This window comes from Tachypleus tridentatus, chromosome 13 (assembly GCF_004210375.1).
Source record: "Tachypleus tridentatus isolate NWPU-2018 chromosome 13, ASM421037v1, whole genome shotgun sequence".
Classification (NCBI taxonomy): domain Eukaryota; kingdom Metazoa; phylum Arthropoda; class Merostomata; order Xiphosura; family Limulidae; genus Tachypleus; species Tachypleus tridentatus.
In genome coordinates this window covers 14,154,147-14,170,092 of record NC_134837.1, presented here as the reverse complement: position 1 = coordinate 14,170,092, position 15,946 = coordinate 14,154,147, and the positions used below count along the sequence as shown (strand labels likewise).

At 35.8% G+C, this 15,946-nt stretch overlaps 1 protein-coding gene across 1 annotated transcript in view; it reads left to right on the top strand.

The window, feature by feature from the left end:
• The window catches only part of LOC143238414 (anoctamin-10-like), a 72,831-nt gene extending 58,750 nt beyond the window's left edge, over positions 1-14,081 (top strand). Inside the window, exons 14-16 of the mRNA XM_076478620.1 lie at positions 325-456; positions 2,792-2,902; positions 3,466-14,081. Coding sequence (XP_076334735.1) covers positions 325-456; positions 2,792-2,902; positions 3,466-4,554 — 1,332 coding nt within the window. The 3' untranslated portion in view covers positions 4,555-14,081. The remainder of the gene's footprint in view (positions 1-324; positions 457-2,791; positions 2,903-3,465) is intronic.
• Positions 14,082-15,946: the final 1,865 nt, after the last annotated feature.

Sequence of the window (15,946 nt, the reverse complement as noted above, 5' to 3'; positions counted from 1 at the left end):
TTTACAGACATATCTCAATAAAACTGTTGTAACACATTTGATTTAGGGTTATGACACAGACATATCTCAAGTACTAAAACTGTTCTAACACATTTGATTTAGGGTTATGACAGATTTACTCTACATTTCATGTAAATACACAGATTAAATTCAGTATTGTTGTCAGTATTACTTTTTGTTACATACACATACAGTTAATAACTTTTCATTGTTATTATTTTTTGTGTACATCTTTAGGATGTAATGAAACTGAGAGTATAAATTGCAGAAATATGTAACTGCAATGAATATTGTTTTTCTTAAATGATGCATGTCATTGTTTAGGATGCAATGGAATTGATGGGAGTTATAGCAGTTATAGTTAACTGTGCACTGATTGGTATGTCTGGTCAAGTGCAGCGGATGTTTCCCCATCTGTCCACCAGTGGCACTATTCTTCTTATCATCGTACTGGAGGTATTTTGATAGTTAAAATGATGGTGGTTTTCTCTTGAACTACCATTGTTGAATTCTTTAAAATTTTTATTGATTTGTTTTCTTGTAAAGAAATATTGTGAACTTTTTTTTTTTTTTACTGTGTGTTCTAAAATAATTGCAAGAAATTCTTTGGCCATATGATTATTATTTGTTTCTCAGTTTTATCAGTATATCCAGTTGTATTCTGTAAGGATAAAAAAATGTTTCGAATCAACAGCTGCCTAAGTAGTAATTGCAATATCTGGGTAATTTGTTAGTATGGTGTTTATTTGTTTTGAATACATGGGATTTTGATAACACAATGTAACTGATCAATTGGCAATAATGGAGTAAATTGCCAATTTATTTTCCATGTCTCTCAGTTTTTCTCCTTACCATGTCTTTGTTACCTGAAACAAACATTCATTAAATTACATACATAGTGTTTGAGTTGTCTTTTGCTCACCACATTGAACATTTATTTGTATAAGATTTTAATATATATGGCTTTAGTGTTATTAGTAATTTATTCTTCTGTGTTATTCTACAAAAAAGCTTTTTAAAGCCTAGTCTTATTCATTCAATTTGTCCTTGTCCAAATAACAAATTGAGCTTTGTAAACTAAATAAAATGCATTAATTATCTTTTAAAACAAAATTACAATTTTAAGAAACAACTCTCTGAATTCTCTATAAAGAATTGTTAATTTTACAGGAACTCTTGTGTAGTAATACTTGTGTTTATTAACACATTGGCTCACAAGTCTGTTTTGCCAATACTTTCCAGGTTCCCACTGGTCATTTTATGGTTTCTTTTTTTGGAAGAGTTTATATATGTAGCCATGTGTCCCACCCAGTAAGTGGCCCTTTAAAAAGAAAATAGAGCACAACTCACTGGCAGGTCATGTGGGTTTTACTTGGAAGCCTATCATGTCCCACTGGCAGGTCATGTGGGTTTTACTTGGAAGGCTATCATGACCCACTGGTAGGTCATGTGGAAGCCAATGTATTTAAATTTTATTTTTCTTAATCCTGAATTCTTAACCAGTCCAACTTCCATAATATGTTGTTAACCTAAACATGACCAGAGCTCATCATGGAAGGTGACCAGAAGTGGTTTAAGAGGAACAGTAACAGACAAAATACCCCAGACAAACTTTATGAAATGTTTTCACATCTGGATCACCATCTTCAAAATTCAAGACAACTACAGCTCTTGCTTTCATGAACCAATTTCATTTCAATAAGCACACCAGACTGAGAAAACAGTTGATGACTCCCAGATTTTAGTACACATTCAACTCATGAGATTAAAAGCTACCACGGTTCCTTCTTGTGGACTTGGAGTTATAATTTAGATCTCCATTTGTTATAGGTAAGAAACAAAGAAATAACAGAAAAGAAAACTTTTGTCCAGAAACTGATAGAGATCTTAAGCAAGAATAACAGAAGGGGAAGAACAAGTGGAAGAATCTCTGGAAGCTTAAAGTAAGGGAAAAATGTAGTTTGTATAAGTATAGTCTGTCTCATCTTCAACTGATGATAAAGTGTGGATTTCCACTGTCATCCTCTGCCCCTTCAGTTGGTAAAACATCCTGTAGCCCCAGCAAACATACGAATGGGAGGAAGTCATTCAAGTATCTTTCATTTAAGAAAAAAACACATTTTGCCACAATCTTCCTCTTTGGATGTATCAAGTACATCTAAATATGTGCAGTCTGAATATGTTTCTGATGTCTCAAGCCCACTCAGAGTATCCTCTAACAAAAAAGGAAAGCTTTTATTTTTGCAGATGGAAAATAAGGAAAATGTCATATTTTCAAGTTATTGTGAAGTGTATGATCAATGTGGTGTTTTCATTTCTAGTTTCCTCTATATTTTATTTTGGAAACTTTCTCTGTCCTGGTTTTGTTGATAACATTCTTTTGGTGAATTTGACATTGTGGCTACGTATATACTCACTGTATTACATTAGGAAACATTTTTTTCATTTTGCATAGGCAAGTAACATGTTATGTAGGATGTTTCAGTAGTTTTCTACATTAAAATAAGTTGTAATATAGAAAAACACAATTGTACTTTGTCCAGAATTACCAGTTAGAAAAATAATAATGATGAACAATTCTCCGATGAAGAAGTAACTGCCATCATAGAATGAAAGCCCTTATCCACAACTGTCATTCTAACATGTTAGTAAATTGAGAGATTTGTAAATGTTGTGTGTGCAAGATTTGTCAACACGTGGTTGGTTAAGTTACAGATTTAGGTGTTTACTACATGAAATGTAAATAAAATTTACAAGTAGAAATGTCAAAGCAGCTTGTCCCTTCATATAGCACATCATCCTATCCCTAAAATTTGGAATAGCGTACGCTATACCTGACGTACCTCAGTGGGTGGCAACAGAAATGGCTAAGGTAGAGTTTCAACGCCGAGAAGCTACAAAGGTAAACATTATTTAATAATCCACCATTAAAAGTAAAACTATAAATGTGATTTTATTCCTACTTTAAGGTGTACTTTTAACTTCTTCTCTTTCATTGACTTGCTCTAGTTAATAAGATACTGTTAAAGATCTTGTTGTGCAAATTTTCTTATTTTTTTAAGTTGTTTTACTTGTAATGTTTTTAATTTTAAACATACTGTTAAGTTACCATGATGAACTTACCATAACGTAAGACGACAAAGTTAATAGTTGTTTCCACCAAATTAGTTATGACACAGGTTTAGTTTTTCATTTCAAACTCTTATATTACTGTAACATTTTGCATCTTTTTATAAGTTTACTTCAAAAATAAAATGTGGCTAAAGACAAGGAAATATTAAGCACGGAATGTAGCTTATTACCTAAACATAGGCTTGGGAAGAGCATAGATTTTTGGTTTTAGTGAAATATATTACTGTTACAATAAAACTTTATGTTGGGTAAGCATTAAATATTGTATATTGCCATATGGGATCAATGTTTGTTATATGTTCAGTTATCCCACTGCTTTGTTTTACCATTTAGAGAATCCAGGGTTCAGCAGTTGCATCAGAAAGTAGTCAGACAGAGATGCTACTAAGGTCCAGCAGCATTGCAGAAACTGAAGAAGAAATGGCTTCTACAAAATCAGAAGAATCAAATTTGTCTCCAATTGAAGCTTCTGTGACCACACCAAGTGAAACAGAAGAAAATGTAGCCATCCATCGAAGAATTTCACTTGAACAGAAGCATAAGTCTACTAACACAATTCATTCTAGTGTGGAAGACATTGCTTGTCAGACAGATTTTGTTCTAAACCAGAGTGTTCAGACAATGTTGGAAAGACGAAGAACTGTGACCTTTTTTGGAGATATATCTTCAGAAAACCTAACTAATGATAGTGAAAAAACTACCAATCAAGTGAATGGATTACCTTATGAAGATTCTGAGATTGATCAACATTGGAAGCCTCATCAGGAGAAAGCTCAAAAAGCAACTCTGTTTGAAGATGCAGACCAGATTGAGAAAACAGTTAAAGACTCTGAGGTTTTGACTACACATATCTCAACTCACAGGACAAAAGCTACCAGAGCTCCCCCTTGTGGACCAGAGCTACAACCTGGATCTCCTGTGCTAATAGTTAAGAGAAGAGAAAAACTAGGCAAAAAGGAAAACTTGTGTCCAGAGACCGTTGTAGCTCCTCGAGCAAGAATAACAGAATTGGAGGAACTAGTTGCATCATCCCCAGTATCTCAGGAAACACAAGGTAAGGAAAAATCTAGTCGTCGTAAGTTTAGTTTGCCTCATCTTCGTCTGATGAGGAAGTCTGGATCTCAGGACTCTGACACTTCATCCCCATCACCATCCTCTGCCCCTTCAGCTGGTGAGAAATCTCATAGCCCCAGCAGAAGTATGAATGGGAGGAAGTCTTTCAAGTTCCCCTCACTTAAGAGAAAAATGCAACCTATACCACAATCTTCCTCTTTGGATGTACCAAGTACCTTTAGCTCTATTCAGTCTGAATATGTTCCTGATATCTCAGGGCCACTAAGAGTATCTTCTCCTAAAGAAAGGAAAGCTTTTATTTTTCCAGATGAAAAAGAAGGAAAATCTCATATTTCCAAGTTATCATGAGTTATGTGGTCAGTATGGTGTCTCTGAGTTGTATGACCAACACAATATGTATGCAGTTTCTTAATTATGTCCTAATGTAAAATGACAATCGTGTAAAATTAAGAGATAGTCCAACTTTTACTTGTTCAATTCTTATATGATGCTTTTTCTCCCTCTCAAACTTTATTATATCTAGTATCCCCATAATACAGATTATGTAAAATAATTCTATTACTCTTAAAACCACACACATGCATAAATATGACTTGTCTTAGCCTAAACTGTTACTTCATGTAGGCAAGAAATCAAATATACTCATGAAGGTTTTAAGAATATTAATAAAATTATTACTTTATGAAATATCTCTGAGTGCCCTAAGAAGAGGACTACATTCTTTGAATAAGGGATGTGTGTTATATCACTTAAGCAGTTTTTGTAGAATTCTTATGATCATCAGAATCCTCTCACATATACTCACAAGTTGGGTTTTTGTTCTGTGTCCACAATATTTAGCTATCTTTGCCTTTAAAACTATAATCTTAGAATGATAAAAAATTGTTGCATTTTCTGTGAATGAAAAGCATTTGTTACAGATATTGTTCAAGAGAAATGCCAATTGTAGTTTTCTCTTGATATCATAGTTTAAAAATGTAAAGGCTACCTAGCTAAATGTATGGTAATAATTTGATTACTTTGCATAATTGTTTAAGATGTTGACTAAATTGTGTATAAAAGAAATAGGTATTTATCACAAAAAAATCACAAGTTTTTTGTGTATTCATTTCTAGATGAGTAAATATATTGAACATAAAGCCTACAAGATAAGATAGGTTTGAAATCCTGGTTATGATGTGGAGTTGTTACTTTTATGCTGAATGACTAGTTCATTTTCAGGTTGTGTGTTCAACTTTTGTTGTTGTGTTTACAATGTGTATATCCTCATTAATGTGTAAGTATTAGGTATCAATACATTTTTCACTTTAACATCTTCCTGTTGTGAGTTGAGTGATATTATCTAGTTTTGGTATGTGCATAGTTTTTATTGTGGCTCGGCCCCTAAAACCAGTGAATGCTCCCTCCCATGTGGGAAAAAATAAGGTTTAGAGATATTTTTTGTTTTCAGTTGTTAAATGTATATCATTACTTCTAAGTTGTTTAAGTCTTTTAATCTGTAAAGACTGTGATTGTATAATAATAATAATAATAAAAGGTTGTACGTCCATACCAATACTGCCACAAGTAAAAAGATGAAACATGGTAATGATTTAAAATATTTTCATTCACTGATCTGGTGCAGTGAATATATCTGTGTAAGGTACTGTTGTGAAAGAAGAATAAATCTTTCATTTCTTGGACCTTAACTTAATCTTCATTAGAACTTGGAAACCTAAAACTTCTTGCTGATTTGATCGAGTACATGGCTTGGGTTTCCGAGGAGTTGAGTACATTAAACAAAATTAGTGGTAGACTGAAATGAAACAAAACTTAATATAAGTTTAAAGAACCACAAATGGATGGTTTCTCACTGTTGTTATGGAAGCTTTTATTATACTAAGTGGAATTCTGAGATTTCTTTGCCCAGTCTATAATATGAACCAGTGTAGTTAGTCATGATAGATTTTGTATGTATGTAAGTACTGAGAAGCATATGTTGTTGAATATCAAAGATTCTGTCCATTTGTTTCCACTGTTGTACTGTCTTGTATTGTTGATTTTTTATCGTAAGTTAAAACTAGATTTCATTAGTTTTCAGTGGAAGGAAATTCAAACAAGCAAGGAAGTGGTTTATTTTGTACTTCAGTAACTCGTGTTTAAGGTTTGCAAAAAGAACATTTAAGATTTCGTCAGGTAATCATTAATAGCCAAGTGTCAGTTGATAGCTGTGACGAACTTTAAAGTCAAACCTGTTGGAGAACCTTTGCTCAAAACATGTTTCAGTATTTTAATTGTTAACACTTTATGGAATATCAGCAAATGAAGCAAAATGTGTGAAAGTAACAGTTATTTTAATAACCAGTAAAGGTACACAGAAATCATGCAGAATAAAAATATTGCATTTATAAATTTCATAAGTCCAGTCATAGTTAAATGGGTGAATAAACTAAAGGATCCAGCACATTTAACAGTATCACTGCAAGGTTGTAATAACAGTGAATTTATTAAATAAAAGAACTTTATAATTACCAAATTACTCGGTCAGAAGTATATATGTGGTGAAATTAGCAGTTGTAACATTACTGAACGAGTTATTTTCTTATTATGTACCTGTAGCAAGTTATTTATGTATGTGTGAATTATGTTACTGGTATATAATATGCATACATGTGTAATGTATTCATCCCAAATAGAAACTTTTTTAAAGATGACATCTTGATCCAAATGTTGAGTCTTTGCTCTCTAGTATGTGCTGCCATTTTTAGGCATTATGCTTCTCAACTACTACCCTATCAGTATCAACATTTTAAGAACTGTTTCTTCCTTTTTCAAGGTAAGCGACTAGTGTGTATGTGGGAAATCGATCGGTAATCGGATAGCGAGATTTTGGGCTTGTTGCAGGTCCCTGAGGTGTTTGAGAGATGCATTTACTGTGATCATGTTTCCACATTCGATGATGGGGCGGATGCAGACTTTATAAATGTCTGGAACGGTTTTAGTTCTGCAGTTCTTCACAGAGCCACTGATTCTCCTTAGATACAAGATTCGTTTGTAGACTGTTGCAGGAATGTTTTTAAAGTGATCGGTCCATGTCAAGTTTCTGTTCAAGGTGATGCTTAGGATCGGTCCATGTCAAGTTTCTGTTCAAGGTGATGCTTAGGATCGGTCCATGTCAAGTTTCTGTTCAAGGTGATGCTTAGGATCGGTCCATGTCAAGTTTCTGTTCAAGGTGATGCTTAGGATCGGTCCATGTCAAGTTTCTGTTCAAGGTGATGCTTAGGATCGGTCCGTGTCAAGTTTCTGTTCAAGGTGATGCTTAGGATCGGTCCGTGTCAAGTTTCTGTTCAAGGTGATGCTTAGGATCGGTCCGTGTCAAGTTTCTGTTCAAGGTGATGCTTAGGATCGGTCCGTGTCAAGTTTCTGTTCAAGGTGATGCTTAGGATCGGTCCGTGTCAAGTTTCTGTTCAAGGTGATGCTTAGGATCAGTCCGTGTCAAGTTTCTGTTCAAGGTGATGCTTAGGATCGGTTCGTGTTAAGTTTCTGTTCAAGGTGATGCTTAGGATCGGTCCATGTCAAGTTTCTGTTCAAGGTGATGCTTAGGATCGGTCCATGTCAAGTTTCTGTTCAAGGTGATGCTTAGGATCGGTCCATGTCAAGTTTCTGTTCAAGGTGATGCTTAGGATCGGTCCATGTCAAGTTTCTGTTCAAGGTGATGCTTAGGAATTTAATGGTGGGGGAGAATTTGAGCTCTGGTTTTCAGCATTTTTAGTTTGACTTTGGGGATGGATTTATTTTTCTGGGTGATTTTTGTCTTGAAGATTATGGCTTGGGTTTTAGTTGGGTTAAGTACTACTCGCCATGTATTACACCAAGCGATTGAGCTGTTAAGGGTGATTTGGACTTTTTAGGTCGCTAGCAGGCTCTTCACGTGATGTGCTCCATACTGTTATATCGTCAGCGTATTGAGAGGCATAAGTATACGTTAGCTTCGGGAAGGGAATGTCGTTAACATACAAGATATATTGCAGGGGGCGAAGTACAGAGCAAGAGGTGAACGTGTGAGATGTTGCACTATTGTTTTTCACTTTGGCCGTCCTATTGTCTGAGAAGCTTCAGATCCATCTTGTTAAGGTTGGTGGGAGATTGAGTTGTAGCATTTTGTATTTGATGCCAGACTGGATCGAAGGCTTGTTTCACGTCAAAAGATAAGCCCACTATTATATGGTTCTTATTGAAGCCATATATGATTGATTCTGTTAACCTCACTCATTAAGTGGTCAGTATTCTGTCTATTTCTACGAGAAGCGTTTTGTATTTCATATAGTAGCGTATTTTTATCTAGGTACTATACAAAACGTGGTTAGTATTTTTTTTAGAAGTTTGCCAATACTATTAATCAGGCTGATGTGTCTATAGTCTTTGGGGTTTTTGGTTGCCGGGGTAATTTTGGGTATGATCTCTATTATTGCAGTTTTACACTGAGATGGGTAATAACCCCTATACAGTGAGAGGTTAAGTAAGGCTGCTAGGTGAGTAGTTAATGAAGTTGAGGCTTTTTTGAGAACGATATTGTGTATGACGTCTTCACCCGGGGCATTGTTTTTGAGTGTTTTGATCGATAGCATGATTTCGGCATGTGTTATTGGTTTAGTGAGCAACTTGGTGTCGGTAAAATATTTATTATTTTTGTGGGTTAGGGAGTATGAACAAAATAGATCCGTGTTATCATTAATAAAGTGTTCTATACTGTTGTCGAAGAGTGGCGAGTTTCAGGTGGAGAATACCTGGTTGTAATAATCGGCACACACACAGGTTAACTTTTTCTTGGTCGGATGATACGGTGCTGTTCTTCAGTTTTAGTTCTAGGTATGCATGATGTTTGATTTGTCGTTACATGTAATTTTAAATTTTCGCCAGAATGTGACGGGGTCTTTGTGTGAGTTGTCTAGTGAAATAGAGTTCAGACCGATTGTTTTCTCTTTGTTCATTGATGCGGCGACGGATAAGATTGTTAATGTATTTAGTCTGGTTTTCGTGACGGGATCGCAAGAGATGATGAATTGCCGTCTGAGTTTACGTCTTTTCATAATTACTGAGTGGATTGCTTTAGTAAGTTTACATGAGTTCGGGTGAGTGTAGACTGTAGAGGGTACGTTTAGGAACTGTTGTATCTGTATCGTTGATGATAGTGTTGACGACGTCGAATAAGTAATTGTCGATAGACTTAGGGTTAGTAGCAGAAATTTTAATGTCTGGTAAGTTGGCCTGTACAGTTTTTTGGAAGGTGTTCCACTCAGTAGCGGTGAAGTCGAAAATTCCAGGTGAATTTATCATGTTCGGGGGGGGGGGCAGTTGTTGCTGATAGATACTGTTATGGGGTTGTGATCGTTCCGTATATTATTGTGTACTCTTGAAGTTTTGCACGATGGGAGATATATTTGTTGTGCATTTAGTAAGGTCTAGGATGTCCTGACTCCCATCGCTGTGTGTATGGATTGGAGTGTTGTTGTTTCCAATTAGATGGAGTTTAAGTTGTTAAGGATGTAGCCGTCCCAGTTGTTAATTCTGAAGTTGAAATTTCGGTGCTTAGAATTCAGATCGCCTATTATAATTGTGCGAGGCTATCGATTTATTACTTGGAGAAACACATTTACGTTTGATGTGGTGGAGGGAGAGGTATAAATTGCGAGAATTGCTGTTTTTATGCCGTCAGGTAGCTCAACTACTGCTTAAATGTGGTCGTTGGTTGTGTTGATATTAATATCGCAATGATACGCTGAGTTGTCTTGTGTAGCCCAGCGATACCTCTGCTGTTGGGGCCTTTGGTTTAGAAACACAGTTATATCCTGGCAGGTTAAAGTTGTTGTTGCAATTGAGCAGTGTGTCGCTTATTATTACTATATGGATGTTTTCTTTTTTGCATAAATCAAATAATTCGTACTTTTTATGATTTAAATCGCCCTGAATGTTAATAGCTAGGATATTTAACAACATACGTGATCGGTTTTTTTGGTTTATCCTGGCAAATGCTTGTTCCTTAAGTCCCTGGGTGTCGTGTGGCTGGAAACCAAAGTAGAAGTGGGCAGACTTGACAACGTCTTGAATCGTGTCATCACTGTTGAGGATGTCGCCTGACGGAAAATCGCATCAGTCACGAAGGACACAATTCTCTGGATCAGTAGTCATTGAGTTAGGATGTATTGGTCGCGGATGGCATGTTGCTTCTGCGTGGGTCCGGTTCTGTGTTAAAGAAGTAGGACGAGGAGCTGACTGGATCTGCGGAGCGGTCGGTTTGAGGGTTGTTCGGAGTGTACACTCGGGGATTCTTTGGACTGGTCAGTGTGGTTAGTAAGATTCCTAGGTTTGGTATGTTCTGGATTATTCATGGTGACCAGTTTGTTTCTCTTTAGTATGATGACATGAGAGTACTTGGGGCAAGAACAGTATAAGGCGGCGTGGGGACCGTCTCAGTTGGCACAACAGGTTTCTTTGCGCTTTCTCGGGCAGTCTGCTATGTGTGGCCAACTGCATCTAACACATCTTGGAGTTGCCTTGCAGGCAGCTCGAGCGTGACCGAATTTCTAGCAGTTAAAGCATTGAAGGACTTTAATTGTAGCAGGTTGCTTGGATTCTTCAACCGGTAGCCGGAGAAACCAGAGTGTGATTCCGTCCTTAATAAGCTGCTCGGCTATCTTGGTGTCCTCGAGATAAACGCGAACCAAAGGCGTTGGATGTCCGGTCTTGGAAAATTTGACGCACTCAGTATTGGATGCTTCAATTCCCTGTCATGCTAGTTCATCTTTTATTTCCTGAGGATCGATGTCACTGTTGATCCCTCGTATAACGATTTGTTTTGTGGTGATCACCTGGGACATGAATGTCGAGCTTGGTTCCATCGAAGACTTGGGTTGGCCATGGTTTTAAGAGCTTCACGTAGTCTTTTAGGATGCTGGCATTTGATAACTAGGCCTCCATTGGGGAGACGTCGGATCTTAGTGAAAGTGACAGATGAAGAAATGGATTTAAGATGTTTGGCAATTTCAGGTTGTCGGATCAATGCAGGTGTACCCCCTACAATAATGGCTGTTGGTAGTGGTGGTTGTTCCGGAATGGAACTTTTAACTGGGGTCGATGGAGTTTCCTTGTCTGTCTTGGGATCTTCCATTATTTGCTGCTGTGGGTGGTTGTCGCTATCTGGTTTGTGAGTTGGAAATACGGCTGGTGAGCTTTGGCTTGTGACTGAGGTGCTGCTTCAATCGAAATCATTGAAGGCATCGATGTTGGCAAGTTTTCAGCGATCGTGGCTAGTAGTTCAAATTTGTTTGATGCAGAAAGTGGCGGACCGTTGGCTTTCGTTCTAATGACTGTCCCTCACTTACTCCTAATCGTGATAAGGGCTCTAATCTACACTGATGTTGAATACTGGGAAATAACTAGATTTCTGAAGTTGCAATACCACCAGACTAGATAGATTCAGACGGGTAAAGACTAGCTCCCGACAACTTAAACTTGCGTATGACACTAATTTAGAGCAAACAGAAAGCACGTTTTGTCATTTTAACAGCTCGATCCTCCTGAAAAAAAAAAGAAAAGGGAAAAATAATAATTTCCTGCAACAGATATTAGTCTAACCTGAGGACCGGCATGGCCAGGTGTGTTAAGGCATTTGACTAGTAATCTGAAGGTCGCGTGTTCGAATCCCCGTCACACCAAACATGCTCGCCCTTTCAGCTGTGGGGGCGTTATAATTGGACGGTTAATCCCACTATGAAAACTGTAAAAGAGTAGCCCAAGAGTTGGCGATGGATGGTGATGACTAGCTGCCTTCCCTCTACTTTTACACTGCTAAATTAGGGACGGCTAGCACAGATAGCTCTCGAGTAGCTTTGTGCGAAATTCAAAAACAAACAAATTACTCTAGCCTGTCTGATGTTTTCGTGAAATTTGCTGGAAAAAAGAAAAATTAGTTGTTACAATTTTTCATCATGCGGATAATATGCATCAAGGATTTTTATTATGTTATATATATTTTAGTGCGCGTCTTGGCTAAATTTGACAAATTATAAATAGCTCCAGTCATACGTAAAAGTATGTTGTAGCAAACCCCTTATTAAAATAGATGTTTTTCTGTGTATGTGTGCTCACGTGTGCTTAAGTTTTTTTGAGTATTTAGAAATTTTATCTTTCATATTTGTTAGCAAATGTTAGTGTGATTATGTGACTGAATATGAAGATTAACCATCATTTATAATTTTAAATTATCCTTTGTATTTCTGAATGAAGCTGAATTTCCAACGTGTGTTTACCGTGGTAGTGGGATACAGTGTTTTATATCTTTGTTTTGGCCAGTTTCCCCATCCAAATTTCTCTGTAGTACACTAGTTCATCACTATGAGCTTCAGTGTATTTAAAACTAACTAACAGCGGGGAACACTTTGAAGTATGTATAATACTCTATCATTTGTGATGTTACTAAACAGAAGAAAGCTAATGTGTGCTAATTTTTAAAAATGGTTTTTACAGTTTTCATTACGTTACGCCTCTGTAGCACAACGGCGTGTCTGCAAAGTTAAACTCGGGTTTTGGTACCCGTGGTTGGTAGAGCAGATAATCCATTGTGTACCTAAGTAATTAATTACAAACAAACTAATTTATTTAACTTGCATCTTGTACAGTAGATTTGTAAAATATAAGTTAAAAGGCAAAGGGTACAAATTAAAAATGTTTATGACTGTAACAAATAATTACGAATGTGTTGCGCTGCAGCTAACGTAATTACAAAGAGAAAATTAGATTTTTATACTTCCATCTTATGAAGTGTAAAACGAAATATATCTCAAGAGCACCGGAAGAATGTGAGATTGCAAAAGTTAGAAAACTTAGGATAGAATTTGTTTAACTTAATCGACTTTTGAAAGCATTTGGAGGTTTTTAAACTCACTTAAAAATGCCAGGTAGATGGCGATCAAACTTGATCACTATGACTACAAAATGGCGTACAGTACGAGTGCAAAGTGACCTTTTGATAAAAAGGCCTTTCTGTTGAAGGCATAATGAAAATACAATGGAAGAAATGTTTTCTTTGAATTTCTTACTTCAGTGGATTTATAGGTAAAAAAAAAAAAAACGTTTTTGTTTGTAAAATAAGTTATATATCGTTACGTTACCTCAAAGTAACAATTTCATTGAGAAACTAACAAAAATAATTTCATAACTTATTTAGGCTGTTACTTGAACTACGGAATTAAAGCCTTAAAAATTTCACATTTTTTGTTGTTATATTCAATAAAAGATTAAGAGATCGGGAAATTTTAGGGGCGCGTGCACCCAACCAGAAACGGTTGGTTTCACTTTTTTAAACTTATTTGAAGAGGTCGTTTTTTATCAGCTCAGTGTTTTTACAATATGTATGTATGTGTGTTTGTGAACAAATCTCGTTTCGGTAATTTTGTTAGAATATGTACATTTTGCATAGGTTCGGATATCCGTGTGATAACAAATATCAATTTTTAACAAGAACAACTCTCGAACGACGTATCACTTACTGTATTTGAGATTTAAATGTTTTTACCTGTAACGTTGCTAATCGTTGATATATTGTCGGTTGGAATTTCGCCTAATTCTATCAGCATAATTAAAGACGTTTTTGAAATAAGGTTAGTTTTCCCTCGCTCCACGTATTGATGTTCAAAATATGTAATTTTCATACCTCTGATGTTTAGTGAATAACAGATAAATTTGGTAATAAGATGTTTTGACAATTTTTTCTCTTGTATTTATTCTAGAGAAACAATGAGATGTTTTAACTTTGAAAATGACTGTGTGTGCTTACTTTGTAAATTGTTCATGTTCTATGATCAGTGGTCGCTATTAAATTTGACATTATCAATGTTTGAACTGAAGTCTGTTTATTATCTAGAAAAAGTAGTGACTTAAACTCGCGCCACTGACAAAGCAATTTTGTAACCAACATGTAGTTTGTTACGAAAGACATTTCTTATCAGCTATTAAAATAAACATCTTGCTTTCTTCAAGGAGGATAAATGTAATTTATTCCTCTAAGAATCGGTTTCACAGCTGAACCTTCAGCAACTTGCAGCGTTAAAATTTAGGGTTGGATTCCTATACCCCATTATGTAGTCTTGCTCTAACGATAACCTTATTTCACTACTGGAGGAATTATAAATGAACAATATATGTGAAATGCGTTGACCACCAAAATGTCCAACTTCAATTTAAGTCAGTTAGGATATACTTTAAAATACTCTGATGGCCAAATCTCTATGTTTAACTTCTTAAAGGTTGGTAATAAGCATTCATCCATCATAGAGTAGTCCACATACTTTGTTACGGATATTCGCACAGAGCCACAAAATAATAACAGTGGATTACCTGGTATCGAAACTCAATTTTCATGGGATGCATTTAATATTTGAAAATGTTTCAAGAAAACAACGAGCAATGGAAACTATCATGGGGGGAGGGGTTAAATAATTTTTTTCATCCGTGATGTAGTACAATTCGGATAGTTTCTATACGTCCCCATTTTGTACATTTATTAACTGCAAGATTTAAAAAAGTGTAGTAGAGCAGTGCTCTACAAAATTTGTATTTGCGCCCCCTCATTTATACTGAAAAATGTTCCCAAGAGATAACATCAAATATAGTATTTTCTCAAGTTTCAGCAGAAAAAAAAATTTAAGGAGTTAAAAATTTATTTTTCATGTTTCTTCTCTTGTAAGAGCGAAGAGAAAAGAAAAAGGCCGTTCTTCTATTTTCATAAGTTTTGCCTTATTTAATACACAAAATTGCTTTAAAGTTCTCATGGCCCTCCTGCAAAGAACAGAATAATTATGAAGTTTTCAAAGCTACAACAACAAATATCTAACAACTTTCACAAGTTATGAGGAATGGAGAAAAAAAATTAACGTGTCTTTTTATGCCAACTCAAAAATCCAGCACGCATCTGTTCTGTTAGCCATACTATAAAAATAAATTTTCTGAAGCTTCGTGATAGCTCTGTGAAGGAAAATATTTCAATTTCTGGAGAAAATACTGTTTCCCCACCGTGAAAATATTACGTATACAGAGCAACAATTCTATTTTTTCCACGGCGCATGCACAAAACACATCATTGGTGGTTGTGCTTATCGAAAAATAAAGGAGATTCTTTTCTCAAGGTATCGCCTGAATTATCAGCAAAGAAGTTTGATTTAATTTGGTTGTTAAGCACACCACTAAATATTCATAACGGGTATCAAAACTAGATTTTTTTAGCATATAAGCCTGCAAACCTCCCGCTGAGCCAATGGAAAATATCACCGTCCACTTTCAGATAGTATTCAACTTTTACAAAGATCTTTTTCCAGAAACAGCACACGCAATATCATGGATGAATTACCCAAAAAGAGTTGGTAATTAGAATGGAAGGAATTTAGATACATCCTTCACCAACGTGTTATGTTTAAAATTACACACGCACGAAAATTATGTTGAATAAGAATGAAGGTAAATTCGACAATACTCTGGTGATGGAAAGGTAGGTTAAAAACAACATTGGTAAGTGCAACAGGTTGATACATTAACAAGAAACTTGCTTTTGATGGAATATAAAATTTTCTTATGCACATTTAAATATTATTAAACTCCAACAATATGACAGTATTGATCACAAATCCACACTACATGGCCAAAAGTATATGGACATCCGATCATCACACCCGTACGTGCTTGTGGAATATATCATTCCAAAACCAAA